General features: G+C 36.2%; 1 protein-coding gene across 2 annotated transcripts in view; it reads right to left on the bottom strand.

Moving 5' to 3' along the window:
* avil (advillin) overlaps positions 1-10,505 on the bottom strand; it is a 34,975-nt gene extending 24,470 nt beyond the window's left edge. Inside the window, exons 1-5 of one of the 2 annotated variants that reach the window (XM_073875787.1) lie at positions 10,142-10,505; positions 9,891-9,971; positions 2,444-2,518; positions 2,057-2,253; positions 259-367 (exon numbers count right to left, since the gene is read on the bottom strand). In XM_073875787.1, the coding sequence (XP_073731888.1) occupies positions 259-367; positions 2,057-2,253; positions 2,444-2,518; positions 9,891-9,950 (441 nt within the window). In that variant the 5' untranslated portion in view covers positions 9,951-9,971; positions 10,142-10,505. The remainder of the gene's footprint in view (positions 1-258; positions 368-2,056; positions 2,254-2,443; positions 2,519-9,890; positions 9,972-10,141) is intronic. The other variant, XM_073875788.1, reaches the window with a different exon arrangement.
* Between the last annotated feature and the right edge of the window lie 8,141 nt (positions 10,506-18,646).

Here is an 18,646-nt window from a genome sequence, read left to right as displayed (position 1 = left end):
ACTTATTCAGCCTGCTGTTCTGTGCTATTGTTGAATTAAATAACTTGCCATTCCAGATTAAATGTCTGTTCTTTGGCTTGGATTTTTCGAAATCATTTTCTAAATAAACGTGACATATAGTCTACTGCGACTTATATAGCATACCTATCTAAAGCCATGAGGAGCCTAAAATCTTTTATTTTAAGTTGTTTTGGGGGGCATTTTTGGTAAGTAGATGAGAATGGAAAAGCTGTGATCACTACTGAAGGGTTTCCTCACCTCTGTGCCAGTGACCTTCCTCCTTCCTTTCACATGAAGCAGTCTTTGAATGTTGTAAGTGTTTGTCTCTACGTGATTCATTCCGGTGGACACACCTCCTGACTTATAACTGAGGAAGCAGACAGAAAGACAAACAGACATTAATGTATTGCATGATACAGTCACTCGCTGTTGAATTAGTCAACATGGTATTTCGAAGAACACCAAAAAGTGTTTTGTCAGAAGTGTCTAGAGGTTACGTATCAAATTTCATGCAATTATCATAAAAGCTGTAGAGGAGGAATTCGGAAAATATGTTATTTAGAAAGTTAAATAGCAGACAAATGTTCAGGACAGAAATTGACATCATAGAGTGCAACTAAATCGTCATGGCCAAGAATTCAGATGAAAAATGAATTTTTGTTTCTAGGATTTACGAGTCAAAAGTTACAAGCATACATTTAAGTGACAATTTGTTCTGTCTGCCATTTATCTGTCTGTCAAATTTCATAACTTTTCTATATATGTTTCTATGGGCTGCAATAGTTACAGAAGATAAAATATACAATGCATTCTTCTCACATTATTTTATATATTTCTCTAAACTATTAAGAAACGTCACTGGCGGCATCTCTCATGTATGCTTGTGAGATGACTGACAGGACGAATGCTCAGTTTTACAACTTCATTTTTACAACCGAGCATTTTGAGTTGAAACAACACAACAACCCAACATTACAAACACAATGGGCTGGGTTCACCGCTTTTTGACCCAACTAGAGCAGTCACGATTATCAAATTTGGCTGACGGTTAATTGTCTAATAAATTGTGGCGATTATGACGTTTTTTCAGGAAATTATTTTCACACATTGTTGTGATTATTTAAATGAAATATTTTGCAAGGTTTACCTGGCAGTAAATATTAATACACATAACACATATTTAAAAATAATTATTAAATGAATATATTTTTCAAAAACTGAAAATCAGTAAAAACAGGTTTTAAATAGTAGCCAATCCAAAGGTCATATTAGTACTGGACCACATGTCTGTAGTGGCGCAAAAAAAATAATTTCTTACAGATCCTTTCACTTCTCTAAATTTGGAATTGATGTTTTGGAAATGTATGTTTTACCTTGCAATTCATAAAGATTATCAAAGTTTTGCAGCATTTCTTTAAATTCTGTTTTTCTACTGTATTAAATGTCTTTGCAATGTCTCGTTTATACAGGCGCTGCAGCTCCCCCTTGTGTTTTTTAGAGAGATATGCAATCATTGCGGTGATCTGAAATCATTGCGATGAGGTCAAACAATTGCAATGAGATGATTATTTAATCATTGTGACAGCCTTAGACCCAACACTGTGTTGAAAATAACCATATTTTTAAAGTGTACTTAGTATAGGTTTAGAGTTAACTTTTGATTTAGGGTAAATTGCATGCAATTATGCATAATTTGCTGTTATTAGCCTACAAGTAAGTACGTGTAACAAATAAAGTGTTTCTTGATTCTTTTTGTTGGTTTATCCCTTAGGAAAATTAACCATTCTTTTTAAAACCAAAAAAACATGATTACTATAGTTAAATCATCGTTACCACAAAATAACCATGGTTTTGCTCCAAAAACCATTACTGTAGTAAAACCATGGTGATCAAAACACCAAAAAAAAAAAACATTTCTTAAGGGTTGTTAATACATTTTTTGTAGTCCACTCTAGACAGTTTACTACCTATCATTACTGTCATATTTAAGCCATATTTAAGTGTTACTTATAGTTTTGAAAGCCCATTGAAGTAATCTAATGTGTAACATGCTTACATGATGCCCTGTTTGAAGTATCCACAGAAGATGCTGGACTCGTAGTGCTGCACCTCACGGTACTGCACAGGTGATGTACCAAGAAAATCATCCAGCTGCATGGCATAGATAGCAGCAGCTCCTTGTTCATCCGTTGAAGATGTGGATCCTATCCAATAATGGATATCATAGTACACAGATTTGCCAGTTTTGCGTGTCTGCAAATGGGTAAAAGACATTGACAATATAAGTAAGTGAAATGAGAAAAAAATAAAACTTTATGACATTGAGTTGTGATGACCAAACACCAACAGCAATTTAACCACAGAAAGCACTTCTGGTATATTCCTGACATATGTTAGTGTTAGATGTTTGGAGGTTTTTTTAAAAAAAATTGCATGCACTTACTGACAGCAGTAAATAGCAGTCACTTTCAAAAAACTGTCCGTGAGCATTTTCCGGAACCAAAACCAGATTCATTTTCTGGAAAAAAAGTTTGACATTATTACAACATTCAGATTAACTGATAGAAAACATTCAACAAACTGTAAAGCCACAGGGTAAATCAATTTATATTCAGATAAATGAGACACAGACAGAACCATGTGCTTAAACAACACCAGAAGACAAACTTTAATGATGATCGGTCTGTATGAAGTTGAACACATCTAATGATCTGTAAACCTTACTTAGAATATAAGCATTTTTTATTTTCATTTATTTTGTAGCATTGTCTAACACAGTGTTTCCCAACCAGGGGGTCGGGGTCCACAGGGGGACCTCAGCAGATTTCCAAGGTGGCCTCAAGATGACTTAAAATTATTCAAAATTGGACAAAACGAGCATTAAAATAAGCTATAACAAGCAAAAAGCAAGATATTTCTTATTTTTTTAAAGTAAGTGGAGGGCCTTCAAATATTGTTGCAACTAGGGGGCCTCAAAGTGAAAAGGTTGGGAACCACTGGTGTAACACACAGAAAACTGTGTAAATTGTGAAAAACTGGTTTTATGTGTATTTACAGTAAGTGCAAATATCTTGTGTCACAATGAAATATCCATTACCAACAATACATTCATTGCAACATGAAGTCCACGAAAAAGATTAAGAAGAATCTAAGTGCAGATAACTTAAAAAAAATCAAAAAATGGAAACATGAATCTATAACATAACAGCGAGCAAAACAAGATAGCTACACATTACAAGAAACAATGACTGACAACACACAATTCCAAGGCAAGAAGGTATCAAGCCCGAATGTCCGAATCCAATGTTTGCTGTACTTCCAGACTCCTGAGATACCTTTATCGGCAGTTTCTTAATCCAAAGGCTGCATACGTCATAAACAACCTGATCTCATGAATTTCCGTGGCATAGTCACAGAATTTTTCACGAATTTTTCTGTGGCATTCTCAAGGATCTCCGCATTTTTCTTTTTCGTGTGATTATCACGTATTGGTTACTCAACTGTTTTGTCTTATTTTCTTACCATTGTCGCTTCGGTTTAGGGTTAGATTTACATAAAATGACATCCCAAACCCAACTCTAACCCCAACGCCAGGCGACAATTGGTTAAAGTTTAAAAAATATTAAAGAATAAATCAAAACAAATAGTATAAACCAATACTTAAAGTGACATACTAAAGCAAACACCAAATCTAACCCTAAACCGATGCGACAATGGTTTGAAAATAGGAAAAAGCAGTTGAGTATCCAATCCGTGAGAATGCCACAGAAAAGAAAAGTACGGAATGCCACGGAAAAGCAAAAAATTCCGTGACTATCCCACGGAACTTTGTGAGTGTGAGGATTGGAGACATGGAGCAAGAGAAACCAAGTGCAGACGACATCGGGAGTGAACAATGAACATTTATTAAATAAACAAGAAAACCAAAAAGCCCAAGAGGGGGCAACACAACATTGGAACATGAAATAACAGCACTGACTAGACAAGAAACATTCTGATGAAAACTATAACTGAATAAACACGATAGACTACAAGACATGACATGATTCAACTCAATGATCCAGCACAAGACAAGAGACAAGAGGAGATTAAATAGGGCAACTAAACGAGGGCAACACAGGTGAACGGGATAAACTGATAATGAATAATTAACAGGGAGAACAAGGGGGCGGGGACTAGAGACGAGACACCAGACGCACATGCCACACTAAACAAGGCATGGCCTCCACATGAAACAAGAGACTGTCAGAACTCTGCCATCACAATAAAATATAAATATAAAACTAAACTCTCGTGGCAGAGTACTGACAGTGAGATCATGTTAGTCATAAACCAATGTAATTAGTAGTAGTAATATTTCTGCATTTGAAATTATTTACTTACAGATGTAGTAGTATTGTAATAGACAAACAATAGAGCCATTGTTAATGATATCCACACTACTAGTTATAAATAGGGCTGCACAATAAATCGCATGTGTTTGTCACGCGCATCACGTCAGTAATGCCGGTTCCTTGATTAGTATTAAATCGCCATCAGCTGTTTTCAGATGGAGCAGCCCCAACTACACAGAGCCGTAGTTCACTGACAATCGGGGCAATTTCGCATTAATTATCGTGGACGTATCGCCTGTGATATGTATGCGATATGCCCCAGCTTGTCAGGGAACTACGGCTCCGTGCAGTCACCGTCGCGCCACCCGAAAGCAGCTGTTGGCAATTTAATACTAATCAAGGAACCGGCATTACTGACGTGATCCGCGTGGTTTCGCATGCGATTTATCGTGCAGCCCTAGTTATAAACTTTAAAGTGGTGTGATCAAAATAATAGCAGTGTGAAGTTCAATTTAAAAATGAGTTCATTCTGTGAAAAAACAGCTCATTTTTGTCCTTTATTAAGAAAGAGGGGAAGCAAATGATTGTTACAAAATTTATCTGCTGATGAATTTCTATGTAAAATGGACCGTTCCATCATTGCTCAGAGGAACAACGCAATTTGATCAAAAAATTGATTTGAGAGGGGAAACGTATAAAGAAATGAAGCAAAGCTTAGGTTGCTGAACTAAAATGATCTCAAATTCATTAAAATGGCAACAAAAACCCAAAACATGTGGAAGAAAACAAGCAACTTCTGTTCAAACAGATTGAAGCATAGTCATCACATCTAGAAAGCTCAAAGATGATCTAAAATGATCTGTAAGTGAATGATCTGTGACAGTCAGAAGATGTCTGATTGAAGCTCAGCTGTTTGCAAGAAGCCCCCGTAAAGCACCATTGATGGAAAAAAGTCATGAGCAGAATGACATCAACTGGCCAAAAGAAACATGGCGTAACATTTTGTGGTGTGATGAGAGTATAATTCTCCTAAAATGTTCTTTTAGGGTCTAGTGGTTATCGACAGAACCACAGGCGAACCCCGGGTACTCAATTCAAGCCACAATACATTGTAAAGACAGTTAAACATGGTAATGCAAAACTCATGGTATGGGGATGTTTTTTATACTATTGTGCTGGCCCTATTTATTGTATACAATGGAACATGGATCAGTTTAAATACATCAGAATACTCGAAGAGATTATGTTGATCTTTGCTGAAGAGGAAATGCCCCCAAAACAGGACAACAACCCCAAATACACAAGCAAGAGAGCAAAATCTTGGTTCTAGACAAAAAGGATTGAGGTTATGGAGTGGCCAGCTCAATCCCCTGATCTCCACCTCCAGTGAAAACCTGTCATTAAAATAAACATTAAAAATGCAGTTGCAAAACCTATAAATTGATGGGAGTTGTGAATCCTGGGCTGAAATATCTGTTTGGTGTCAGAAGTTGGTTGACTCGATTTGATACAGATGTGCAGCAGTTATCAACAACAATGGTTATGTAACTAACTATTAGTTATTCAATAGTTAAAAGGCAAATCTTAATACATTTCTTCAGTTTTAAGTTTCTATAGAGAAAAATGTTGACATTGCTATTTTTTGAACACCGCTGTATATGGTCCGAGCTGAGCGATTGAGTAGAGACGGGGACTAATTTGCATGTTGAAAAATCTAGGTATAGTAAATGAGGCAAGGGTGTAGAGTTACATTCAAGCTGTTTTAAAACATAAAGAAATTACTGTAACTTTTGATGAACCAATAAAATGATTGACTCCAAGGAATGTAGTCAATGAATGTCATGTAATGATTAAAATCCTTAAAAACAATAAGCTTGAAAACATTTATTATTTAACATATTTGTTTGTTCCTTTGCCATTTAAACATATATACTGAAGAACTGTATGGTTTTAACAGTCGGCCTTTAAAAAGTCTACAGTCTGCTTGTTTAGTGCTTTAAAGAAGGCATCAGTTTTTGTTTGATGTTTGATAAGTCAATCTCTTCTCATGTTTCATTCAACGGGTGTGAAGTGGAGGTTGCAACCGGTTGCGCCCACCCTGAATTGGGGTTTAATTCTCCCAACTATTGTTTTCTTTAGAATGATTTTTTCGTTTATGGTTTCAGGGCATTTTGGGGCCCTAACATGCTTAAAACATGTCACACACATCGAGAAATTGGCACACACGCCTGCCATTAGGCCCAGGTAAATGATGCCACCAGGACTTGCTAGGGGATTGATTCGAGTGCCACCAAACTTGGTCAACGTAAGGCCAAGACATCGGAGATGCTAAATTACCAAGGGATTTTTGATATCTTGAACGCTGTTGCCACGGCAAGACAATACATTTATGGCTAAAAAAGGAAACAGGAAGTTTGATTGTGATTAAGGGCCCTATCTTGCACCCAGCGCAATTGACTTTGTCAGTGACACATGTATCATTTCGTATTTTGCACTGGCGCACAGCGGGTTTTTCCCTCCACAGACGCACGTCGGCAAACTAGGGAATGAACTTGCGCTCCCTGGGCGGCTCAGCGCAAAAAAGGAGGCGTGTTCCGGCGCAAACCATCTCTTATGCTATTTTGCAGTTTCAAAAAACAATTGCGCTACTAACCAAAAAAAACTAGTCTAAAGTCAGTGGCGCGTTGTTCATTATGCTATTTTAAGGGCACATGCTTGACCATAATGTATAGCGTGCACAACGCGCATTGCCTATCTAATCTACACAGATGCAACAGTTATTTTTGCAAATCATAAATTGTTACAATAAAAAATATAAGATAAGGGAAATCATTAAATCATCAATTGTTACAATAAAAAATATTAATACATGAGATAAGGGAAAGCATTGTGGTGAGCATTGTGGTGATAGTTTTTATTTATTTTGTGTGGCAGCGTTAAACAATTATCATGCAAATAACGATTAAAATATTTTCATAAGTTTGTTGTGTGGCTGTATTACGTTTATTTTATCTTAATAATAATTAAAATGTTTTCATAAGAAACCTTAATGTATATGAACTTGATTTGTAAGTGTACTTTGGGGTTGGACCTTGCTTGCGTTTCTTGGGTCCGATTTCAAAGCCCCCAAACCCTTTCAGCGGTGAGGGTGGACGCAGCGATGTCCTCCTGTGTGCCCGGCGTGCCGATTTATGCTGGCAAGCTTGGGATCCCCCCGTCTCCTGACATCATTGTAGTGCTTGGCGCAGCTGATGAGACAATTGCGGCTATTTTCTCTCACGCCTGTTTAACCGACGCTGATTTGGTTTCTCCTATCCCCATACAAAACAAATTCTCTGTCTTTGACTGCTCTTACAAGAACGTGGGTCTCCTCGGCTGTGAACCGCTCCTGGCGTGCGCCTGTCAAATCCGTCATAATAATAGCAACCCGCCAAGGAACTTGCGCCCTTGCGTTTAAAGGGAATGTTGGATAGCGTTCTGATTGGTTTATTTGACGTTACGCCCAAACCACACCTATGAATAATGAACCTACTTCAGACCAACCCCTTATTGATTTGCGCCCGGCGCAAGACTTATTTCTCCCGCCGGGAAAATAGCAACAACGCCCAAGATCCGCCCACAAAGTCCCTTGCGCTTTGCGCTTCGGACTTGCGTTTCAGATCGTTAAAATAGGGCCCTAAATGTTTGATTGTGATTAAACTTGGGGTGTATGTTTGTTCATGAGGTCAGATTACATTGATGTGTCTGTTGTAAGTTACGGTAATAGCACCATAAATCAGCACAGGGAAGTCTTTAACTTAAAACAAACTTTAATAAAGTGCAACTATATTTACCTAAGAAATGGACAGAATAATGTAAAGACATGGCTCATGTAAATTGTTGAAATAAAATTGTATGCTATATTTAAGTGTATTTAAGGACATGCTGACATGATTACAATGTCAAAAAATATTGCACAGCTGTCAGAGTTGTCTCTGTAGCGCCCCCTTTTTGACTCAAGTAGTGCGGTTAGTTTTACCTACAGTCGCCAACTTTGTCTATAAAACATTAGAATAGTCTACTTGATAATTAAGCGATCACTTGAATTCACGTGTCCACTGTGAATCATTTTCTGAAAGCTAACGTGTAATCTTTTGCAGCTATACACATATCATTTTTGTATAGCTCATTATAATCAATTGTTAATTCTGGGGCCCTTAACATACTCAGAAACTCTTGAAATTTGGCACACTTATCAGGGTCGTCGGCCATTAGGCTCGAGCAAAGACTGGTACATGGGCGTGGCAGTGTTTTTTTTGTTGCACCCCCTGTAATTAGTCAAAAAACCTTGGTGCACATTTTTATACCTATACAAAACTTGGTAAATGTTTTTTCATCATAGACCTGAACAACATTCGAACCGACGCCCAACAGGAAGTCCATATTTTCAGAAAAGTGCATTTTGTGAAATTTAAAATACTCCTCTAGTGCATTCATGCGACTTTAAACAACTTTGGTTTACTCTCCATGAAATGCAGCAGCAAAAACCATTTTTCCTTTTGTCAAGTACCAACAACTTCAGACAGTGTACTTTCCCTTCCTTACTTGGTTAATGTGTTCAGGGACAGTGTTAAAAAAAATGTTGTTAATTTGTTTAAATAGATAAACATATAAACAAAAACCCAAGGACAGGTTACATTATATCTGAAGACTTAAAATGTAGCACATGAGTTCATGTTAGTGTTTTTGTTATGTGATTTATTAATGAAACCAAATAATGACTGTGTAGTTATCAGTCTGTTGCATTTCTTTTATTGTTTTTGTAAAATGACCGACTGTAACTGTGGGCTTGTTAAGTCTGACGTCATCCAGCACTTCAACCGATCTCAAAATGCCTTAGGGAAATAACAAAACAATCACACTAATATACACTCGTATCATAATGCAAAAGTACCACAAACACACAATCCTAATTTTTATCTCCACAACAAAATCAGACATGGGCTCATAAATTTTTTATGAATTATTATTATATTGCTGTCTGTGATTCATTGAGCCTGGACACTGATGTGTACACACTGAGAGTTTATAAACGTTTTGCTTAAATGTGTAATATTAATAAATAATGCTCATAAACGTCTGTTTAAATAGTATCCTCTATTGAAATGAGTGAAGGCTTGGACCCGGAAGCAATATCCTTACGTCATGACTCATGATTTAACAAGCCCATAGATGGAGAGAAAGGGACAATCCAGATACACAACAACAAGAGGACAAGTACTATACATCAGAATCTCTGAAACAGACACCTCACAGCTCTTAAACTAGCAGCATCAGTATTAAAGTAATCTGGTGGTTTATATTCATGCACATAATACTTATGCAATACAAATTATTATAGAGAGAATATCTGATGATCTTATGAAATTACATCTAATCTAATATTTTATAAATCTGTAATAAAGAAAGGTGAAATAGAAAAGAAAAAGTAGTAGTTTAAACAGTTTTTGTGAAAAAGCATCCCAATAAGATGATCTATATATCACTCTTTAAATCAGTCTTGAATTGTGAACATACCTCAATTCTCCAAATAATGACACCTGCGGTGTTTGTGACAGCTCGAAATGTTTGCTGCATGATTCAACAGTGTGTAGCAAACTGAAGATGAAGAGAGAAAACTTAACATTAGACCATTCATCACAAACTATGTCTGGATTGTGTTAAATCTTTTGAAGTATTTTTATTATATAAAGTGGCTTAAATATATAACAGTTTTTACAAAGCATGCTAAATTGTTACAAAGTGTAGTTCGAAAAGCAAGAACTTACCTTAAAATAAGAAAAAACAATATAAATTTTCAATGGATGTTTCTCCTCAGACCGACGGGTGCAAATGTTGATGTGTACAGTCCAGTCGGTGACAGGTTTAGCATCCGCCCTGACGCACAAAGTAAAATATCTCCTTTTTTGTCCAGTTCTCCCTCTTCCCTTTTCACTTATTTTAATAATACTTCATTTGATTGTATTTGCCTGCTGTCGCGTCATGCCGAACTCACCAGCCAATCAGAATAAAGAGATAAGAAAAGAAGCACAGTATAGGCAAATTAGTAATGTAAACAAGAAAGGCATATTCAAAAGACAAAGAAAATAGTCAGAAGAAGCCATGAAACAGGTGCTGGGGTGTAGAGCATCATGGGTTTGCTTGCAACCAGCAGGTGCTTCGTTTCTAACTACACAAGTCAACATCTGAAGTGGATCAAAACCTTTCATTTTGAACAATACCTGTTCCTGTCTTAGGACAACTTTGATAATCCTTTTGATCCACTTTAAATGTTTACTGCTTTTCTACTTCTAGCTTTGTGTCATCACTGAATGTCTCTGTATACAAAACAGTACAACTTAAGAGACTAGGAATTCATGTCTTCTGTATATGTAAGTGCCTGTTTATTTGAAAAATGCAAATAAATCTGAATAATTCCCTCTAGTTGATAATGTTGATTCACAATCAAAAGGACATATTCAAACATCCTCTGAAAACAATGTCTTTATGTTTTTAAATAGCTTGGATGTAACTCTACACCCTTGCTTTATTTATTATACACAGAGCGTTGAATATGCAAATCATTTCCCGCCTCCAGTCGGTCACATCAGCCCTGACAACCAGATCCACTCAATAAACTGCAGTAAACACAACACACTGATAAGTGTAAATACTGATTTAATTCAGTCATATATTGAACTAGAAACTGATTCAGAAGAGGATGAGGAAGAGTAAATTATACAAATCCATGTCCTGCTCCTGAAGATCTTTTGTCCTACAGATTTCAACATCAACCCCAAATCTGTACAAACTCATCAAGGTATTCAGGGTTACTTTAAAATGACAGGCAGGTGTGTCGAAGCAGGCTTGGAGATCCATGTGTTACACAATCCATGTTCCTGATGATTGGGAAAAACATGCTCATGAGATAGATAACAGAAAGGCGGTTTCAATCTATGTGTTAATAAAATACTTAGCATTCATGTTGATTGATGAATTTACACATAGTTTGTCTTTAAGCATATTAAAAACACCACATTGACAAAAATGTAGATTCTCCCCACAATGAGACTTTTAAAAGCCTTTTCATCAAATCTGGGAATCTCCTGAAATAAAAAACAACATACATTTAGTTTTTCATCATGTCACGGGCTGAATGCAGGGCTGTCTTTAAACTGTGACTATGTGGTGAAAGCATACAGTGCTTAAGAAAATTTCTGTATAATTCAGGATTTTGTAAATGTCCTTTTCTAAGATATATTTGAATTCTCGTTTTACATGTAAATGCTGGGATGACATGGCAAATACCATTATCAGTAGTTAATATTAGTAATGTCAAGTTCAAACTTGCAGTTGTTTGTGTGATCTGTCTCCAATGTTGGCTGAATGTTTCCAAAAAAAGTATGATGATGAGTCTAAGGCTTAGTTCACACTGCAGGTCTTAATGCTCAGTTCGGTTTTTCTGCAGAAATATGATTTTTTGGGCTATTGTTCACATTATCATTTAAATGTCTCATGTGTGAACCATATACTGCCCTGAAGTGACCCCCATGGACCGTGTTTGCGGAAATAAACATGGATGCTGCTCATAAAAGTCGGATGAATGCGACATGGCCGTTCAGACAGTACATATATGTATCCGATTTGAGACTACATATGAAAGTGACCTGGGTCTGATTTGAAAATATTTTATTTGTTCAGACTGTCATAAGAAAATCAGATATGGGTCACATTTGGGCAAAAAAATTACATGCAGTGTGAACGTAGCCTTATGCAGCGTTACACAAGCTGCGGTAGAGGCGTCAAAGTCGTCTCTACCGCGTCTATTTTGCCGCTTGTACATTTTGAATGCATTCGCGCGTCTAGAGCAAAGTAGAGGCGAAATCCGCTTCTTGTGGGAGGGGCAAGTGCTATGCTGTTGTCTGTTTGCAAGATGGCTGTCGTTGATTGTGCATTCATGGAGAGAGTTACCCATTTGTATTTGGTAACTTTACTATAGGGGGAAAACAGTTTAAAAAACGGCGGGAATGCTGCAGGTCGATAAACATCACGTGACTCAAAAGTGAAATGTGTATTTACAACTTACCAGGTTGCCCAATTTCCTCACTGACACTCTGCCAAGCGATGTCCTTTTTATTCCTGTCTCTATAGAAATAAGAACTTGTGTCGTATAGCTCCGGGTGACTGCTCACGGACAATATCAAGAGTTCCTCCGGGCGGGGCTGCCGCCACAGCAGCAAGCAGGCTCCTGATTGGTTAACACAGCGCTAAAATCTGCCAAAGTTCAAATTGTTCAACAATCGGGTGTCAGCCACAAATTCGCGTCAAACACAAAATGCACAAAAAGCACCATTCTCGCCAGACGCTCAATTCGCGCCCATTCGCACAAACTAGACGCGTGAATGAGGCAGAATCGCCTCTACTGCACCTGGTGTAAACGCAGCATAAGATCTCCATTTCTAACCTAAAAAGAGTTTTTGGGTTCTTTGCCACAGTCATCTTTAGACATACAGTCAACAGAGCAAGTTTTACGTCAGATGAAAGTGATATAACTAATATTCAAAATGACGATACCACTGATGACTGTTTTGTATTGTACATATTGTGCAATACAATATGGCTGCAGATGTTAGCCATATCCCTCAGCATTATCATCAGGGTAGATCATCCTAAACTCTTCTGTTTACACAGATACACAAATAATGAAATACATTTTCCAAATGATCAGTGTGTTAAAGATTTTAAATATTGGATCTGTTTTTATTCATTAAGGAAAGATTGAGATATTGGAGCAAAAACCTGTAAACAGAAGATCTTGAAATATAATTTGCATCTAGAAGGCACTGTTACCTTAGACAAGACTGTTAAAGTCATCTTTTGTTTAAAAAAAATCAAATCACTCATGTCACAAACTTTGTCTTCTTCTATCTTAGACACATTGGCAAACTGTGGAATATTTACTTGCAAAAAAGCAAGGTTACACATTTATGACCTCTGGATTGGATTATTGTAATGCTTTGTTAAAATCACAATGAAATTAAAATGAGAAACTGTACTTTGTTTTTGAATATTTTTTACAAAAAAATGATCTGCCCTGCATGCTCAAAAGATATTTAAGTACATGTAAAGTTATTATAAAAATGAAATTTCTCTGATTAGCGAGATAAATATGCAGTGGCAGCTGGTAAATAGGAAGCGCTGAGGCGCCATCCCCCTTAAAGTTGACCAAAGAAGACGTTACTTTACCATGTTACCAAAAAGTTAAATATATAGTGCAAATTAATACAAAATTAAATTATTTAGTTGTACTATTTCATTGTTAGTCATGTTATCATTTATTAAAAACAATAAAAAAGCAGAACTTAGATCATTGTGTGTGTGTCATATGTGTGTGTCTGGGGCGCCACCCAAATGAGTGTCTATGTAGGTCAGTAAATTTGTTAAAAGCATGTGGCTTAAGGCTGAGCTCACATACCCCATATTAATAAACAGACATACACAGGGGCTTCTACATGCTGTATATCTACTTTATATAGATATTATTGAATACCAGTCAGTAGTTTATGCATATGTACCACTCCTGCGCTGTGTACATATTACATGTGAAAACAATAACATTGTCAGTGTTAAATACGACAAACCAAACTACATATCTATTAACAAGTCATCACATACGTTGCTATTGAAGTTAAGGATGATCAAAACAAACATGTGTCGTTTTCTTATGGGAAAGTGATTGTTCAACTACACTTTAGACCTGTGAAACAATCATCCTTTTAATATACAAAGATGTCTTATTTTAATAATTATAATGCAAACCGCAAATGCTATTTGGCATATTATACAAATCAGGCTGGAAAGAGCCTTCCTGGATATGCAGGTGGTGGAGTTGTGTATGGAAATGGAAACTACTTCCCTAAACCTACACCTAACAGTCTACTCTTCACTGGTTTTGTAACCTGCACTTCATGCCACATCTATAATTTAGCTTCTTTAATCATAGAACATAGTTTTGTTATATTATTATAAGCATTAGACTTGTTAAAAAGTCTATATTATCAAAAGTGTCTAAAGGTGGTAGATCGTTTTCATATCTAGCACCTAAGCTCTGGAATGATTTACCAAATAATGTTCAAGTATCAGACACAGTCGATCACTTTAATTCTAAACTTAAGAAATTCTTCTTTAACAAAGCATTCACATAAAATGTCATGTAAATGTACCTATCCTGCAATAGCTAGTTTGTCCAGAACCAATCATTCACATAACTCATTTGGGTAATATACTTATGCCGCAATAGGTAGCCTGTCTGGAACCGAGCGGATTTTAAACCACAATACTGTATGACACTTGCATTACATGGGAACGGCCCAAACGCTAATAGGATTCTGTTTTTCTCTCCCTGTCTCGTCCTCGACCCCGAGGACAATGAGACAAACAGACTCAGTTCTTGCTGCTGTGAAGGTTATCACACCGCCGATACGCGACCACCAGCTGAACCAGTGTAATCCGCTTACCCGTTTCCTATCCCTATCGTGTTTATATATATATAAATATATATTAATCTCTCTCAAGGGTTTTCACACTGCGTTTAACCCTGGGTTATCTTCGTTTTAAACCCTGCTTTTAACCCTGGGTTAAGGATTGTTTCACACTTGTAATTTAGAAGTGGGGTTATCCCTGAAATGAACCCAGGGTTATGAAACCCTGCTCCGATGTCACGTTAGCACTGCTTCTGTGGGGTCAACCCCACATTGCGGTGCCAAACGCATGCAGTGTGAAACGAAGCAGGGTTAATCAGCTGAAGCAGCTAATCAAGGTGTTCAGGGATGCTTGATAATTACAGACGGGCATAGGAGCAGGGTGGGAGACTCCTGACCCAGGGTGTAGGAATGCACAGTGTGAAACGTCAGATTATGAATACCCAGGGATTAATGAAATAACCCGGGATTCCATTAACCTGGGGTTTAGAATAACCCAGGGTTAACTTTTCCAGTGTGAAAAGCCCTAAGGAAAGATGTCAAATACACAGTTTTTCTCTGATGTGATTGACACAACTGTGAAAGCAGGTGTTTGAGAGTATTAATGCAAAATTATCCACAATGACACTTCCACAATTTAGACTCTGGTGGTTACCAGAAAATGAAAAGGGACAGCTACAATTGTTGTTGATGAGGAATTATTTTCATATGGATCTTAAAGATCTGACAGCGATTGATCACAATGTAATGTATATTATTCCTATCATGGCTGTACTACATGATGCTGAATTCCCTCTGTGATGATGCATGTTGGGTTACCATAACAGGCATCATACTCTTTCTACAATAACGTAATTAAGACATGTGCAAATATGCCATGTGTTTTGTTGTTTGTGAAGCACATGGTCTGACATGTGCTTTGGTGTCTTGTTTTTAACCCTTGTTTGCTAGGGTTTCTTCTTTGTGTAGAAGAAGTATGGCTCCCTACAACCTTGCATTGATTATTGAGGCTTGAACAACATCACAGTAAAGAAATCGTACCCCTTACCTCTTATGTTGTCTGTCTTTGAACTCTTGCAGGGAGGTCTTCACCAATTAAACCTCCAGAACGCTTATCATCTTGTTCATATCCCGAACCAAAGGGACATTTTGAATATCTGGTCGTTCCCTTCGGGCTAACCAATGCTGCTGCTCTCTTCCAGGCTCTGGTGTATGGCTACTGAGATGGAAGTCTTGCACAAAAAAAGATAAATACGTCACATCATAACTTCTGCATTTGAAAATAAGGTGGAAAGCGTTAGCACGCTGGCGACATCCACTGGTAAATATGGTGTAGTAAATGCAATTAGGATGAAGCAGAAATTGATCAATTACAATTTTACAAATCAATTGTTTTTATTATATATAATATTATAACAATTTTTTAATGAAGTTTATGTATAATTGGTATTGTAGGATTTAGTAATCAGGGGGTGTATTACAGAAAAATCTTAACTTTAAAATTTTATCTTAACTGTTTGGTAACCATGGTAATTTCAGTTAGGACCTCAATTAAGACAAAGCAATTACAAAATAACATTCCTAAGTGCATTATCTTATCTTAACTGCAGATATTACAGAAGCATCCTAACTTGACAAAACGTCTTAACTTTAGGAGACCCAAAGAGGTGTTCTAAATTCAAAGTAACAAAAAGAGTTATATCCAATAATGGTACTACATTTATTAACCCTTTCCCCGCCATTGACGAGTTATCTCGCCAATTATGAGTTAATATTTAACTGATAAATATGCCTTTCTGGACGAATTTCAAAGTGAAAGTGTAATACCGCTAATTTTCGCCAAACCGAATTCATAAAAACGGAAGTTAAAAAGATTTAATGATTTATTTTAACTGCCTTTATGTTTGATAGTCATTCTGAGTCTGATCTCTTACATTAATTCCTTTACAAAACGCAATTTTTTAAGCTTTTTGCTCAAAATGTTGTATTTTTAAAGAGAAATATCCATATTTCAGTGGTTAAATTAAGTGGAAAAAGTAAATATATAATTAAACGTTTTTTTCCCAATTTTGTTTGTTTGTTTGTTTGTTTATTGTTTGTTTGAAAGCAGAGGGTGTGTTCTTTCATTTGATATATTTGTATGTTTATATATTTATAGAGGGTAATTTTTCCTGCAAGGAATTTTGTGAAACTTTTGTTAAAATCACAAAAATGCGGATTTTCTAAGGGAATTACGTTCTGTACATCATTAAAACTGCGACAATTTAGTACTTCCCTGTGGTTGGAAAAAAGGATAATGACATCAGCACGGCACATGATGATAGTTAAATTATACTGCACTCGGTGTAAATAATTTCCTGACTTACAACATTCACGTAAATGTGAAAGTCGGAAAGCTTTGAAAATACATAGGATTCAAGTTGCATTTCTTCCCTTAACTTTTTATATTGTTGTAGTTTTATATAGATGAAAAAAGCAAACCAATCATTTATTGAAAAAAATCTAAGGATCTCTAGATCTATTTATGTTATAGTCATTTTAGTAATTTATTGTTGTTCTGTTATAATAAATAATAATAAACAAATACTAAGCATTCGTAGTAATGGAAAATTATGTCTTTCATTTATTTGTGTTAGAACGCAGATACCATCCGTCGAATTTGTTTTATTAATAAACAAGCTGTTTAGCGAGTTTGTCATTGTACTGTTTTATTGGTATTGAGTTTTTCGTTAAGAATAATAATAAACAAACATTTTTAAAAAATTATGTTTATTCAAGAAATGGAAATATGTAATAATAACTGTAAAAACAAAAGTAATCTAGTAATGAACGTCTTTGCCAAATATATTTTCGTTTAAAATATGCGGTGTGTTTAATAAGTTCAGAGGGTGAAAAAATACCTGCACATCCCTAATAATACAAATACAACACATATTTGTAAGAACGTAAGTCTCCGTATTATTTTTACATTCTTACTTAAAATAACAATTTGGAAAATGAGATCAGAGAAGCGCGTGAATGCCGCAATTACACTTGCTTTGAGAGCAGCTTATTTTACCAGAGAAAGCTAATATGGTAACATTGCTTCAGAAGAATTGCTGAAACCTATATATTTACTGATGTTTTTATTAGTACTCCAGCTGTTTTATCAGCCTTTGAGATGGGACGCGCAGTCAAGTTCATGAGGAAAGCGAGGTGAATTCCAAATGGCACTTCAGGAAGGGGATGTCACACAGTCGATCCAAATAAAGAGAAACTGACGTGTGTATTTCATTGCTCTATGCGCCAAGTGCATTTGAATTGGCCACACTATGAGACAATTGTGCAACTTTATAGTTTATACATTAAGTGTTCTGATCTTCGAAAAAGGGAAGAGGGCATAGGGATGACAATTTTCTATTGAAATACGCCCTTTATCTTTTTGTGAGCGGTAGCTGCGTATGATTTAATCAATCATTGAACAGATTATTAACAACCAATCATAGAACATTTTACTGACCTTAAAGTGTTTGAAAGATTGAGGGGACATGTTTTGGAATTGCGTTTAATTCATACATTAAAAATCTCATACATGCATATAATTAAGAAATCAAGAACGCAGGGTTTTAAATGTGATGCGGCTTTAAGCAAATCATTAAAAAATACACAGAAGAATTTTTGTTGCATTTTATTTATCCATCTTGATGTGTGGTACAAGAACACTATTACACATGCGCAATGTTTTAGATGTATGTAAAGTGTAAACGCATTAATCGGATATGGGTCACAATAGAAAAAACGTTTAAACGCACAGTAAAAAAAATGATTCGAATG

This window comes from Misgurnus anguillicaudatus, chromosome 14, assembly GCF_027580225.2.
Source record: "Misgurnus anguillicaudatus chromosome 14, ASM2758022v2, whole genome shotgun sequence".
In the NCBI taxonomy this organism is placed as follows: domain Eukaryota; kingdom Metazoa; phylum Chordata; class Actinopteri; order Cypriniformes; family Cobitidae; genus Misgurnus; species Misgurnus anguillicaudatus.
The sequence above is the reverse complement of the archived record's forward strand: the minus strand, read 5'-3'. Positions and strand labels throughout refer to the sequence as shown.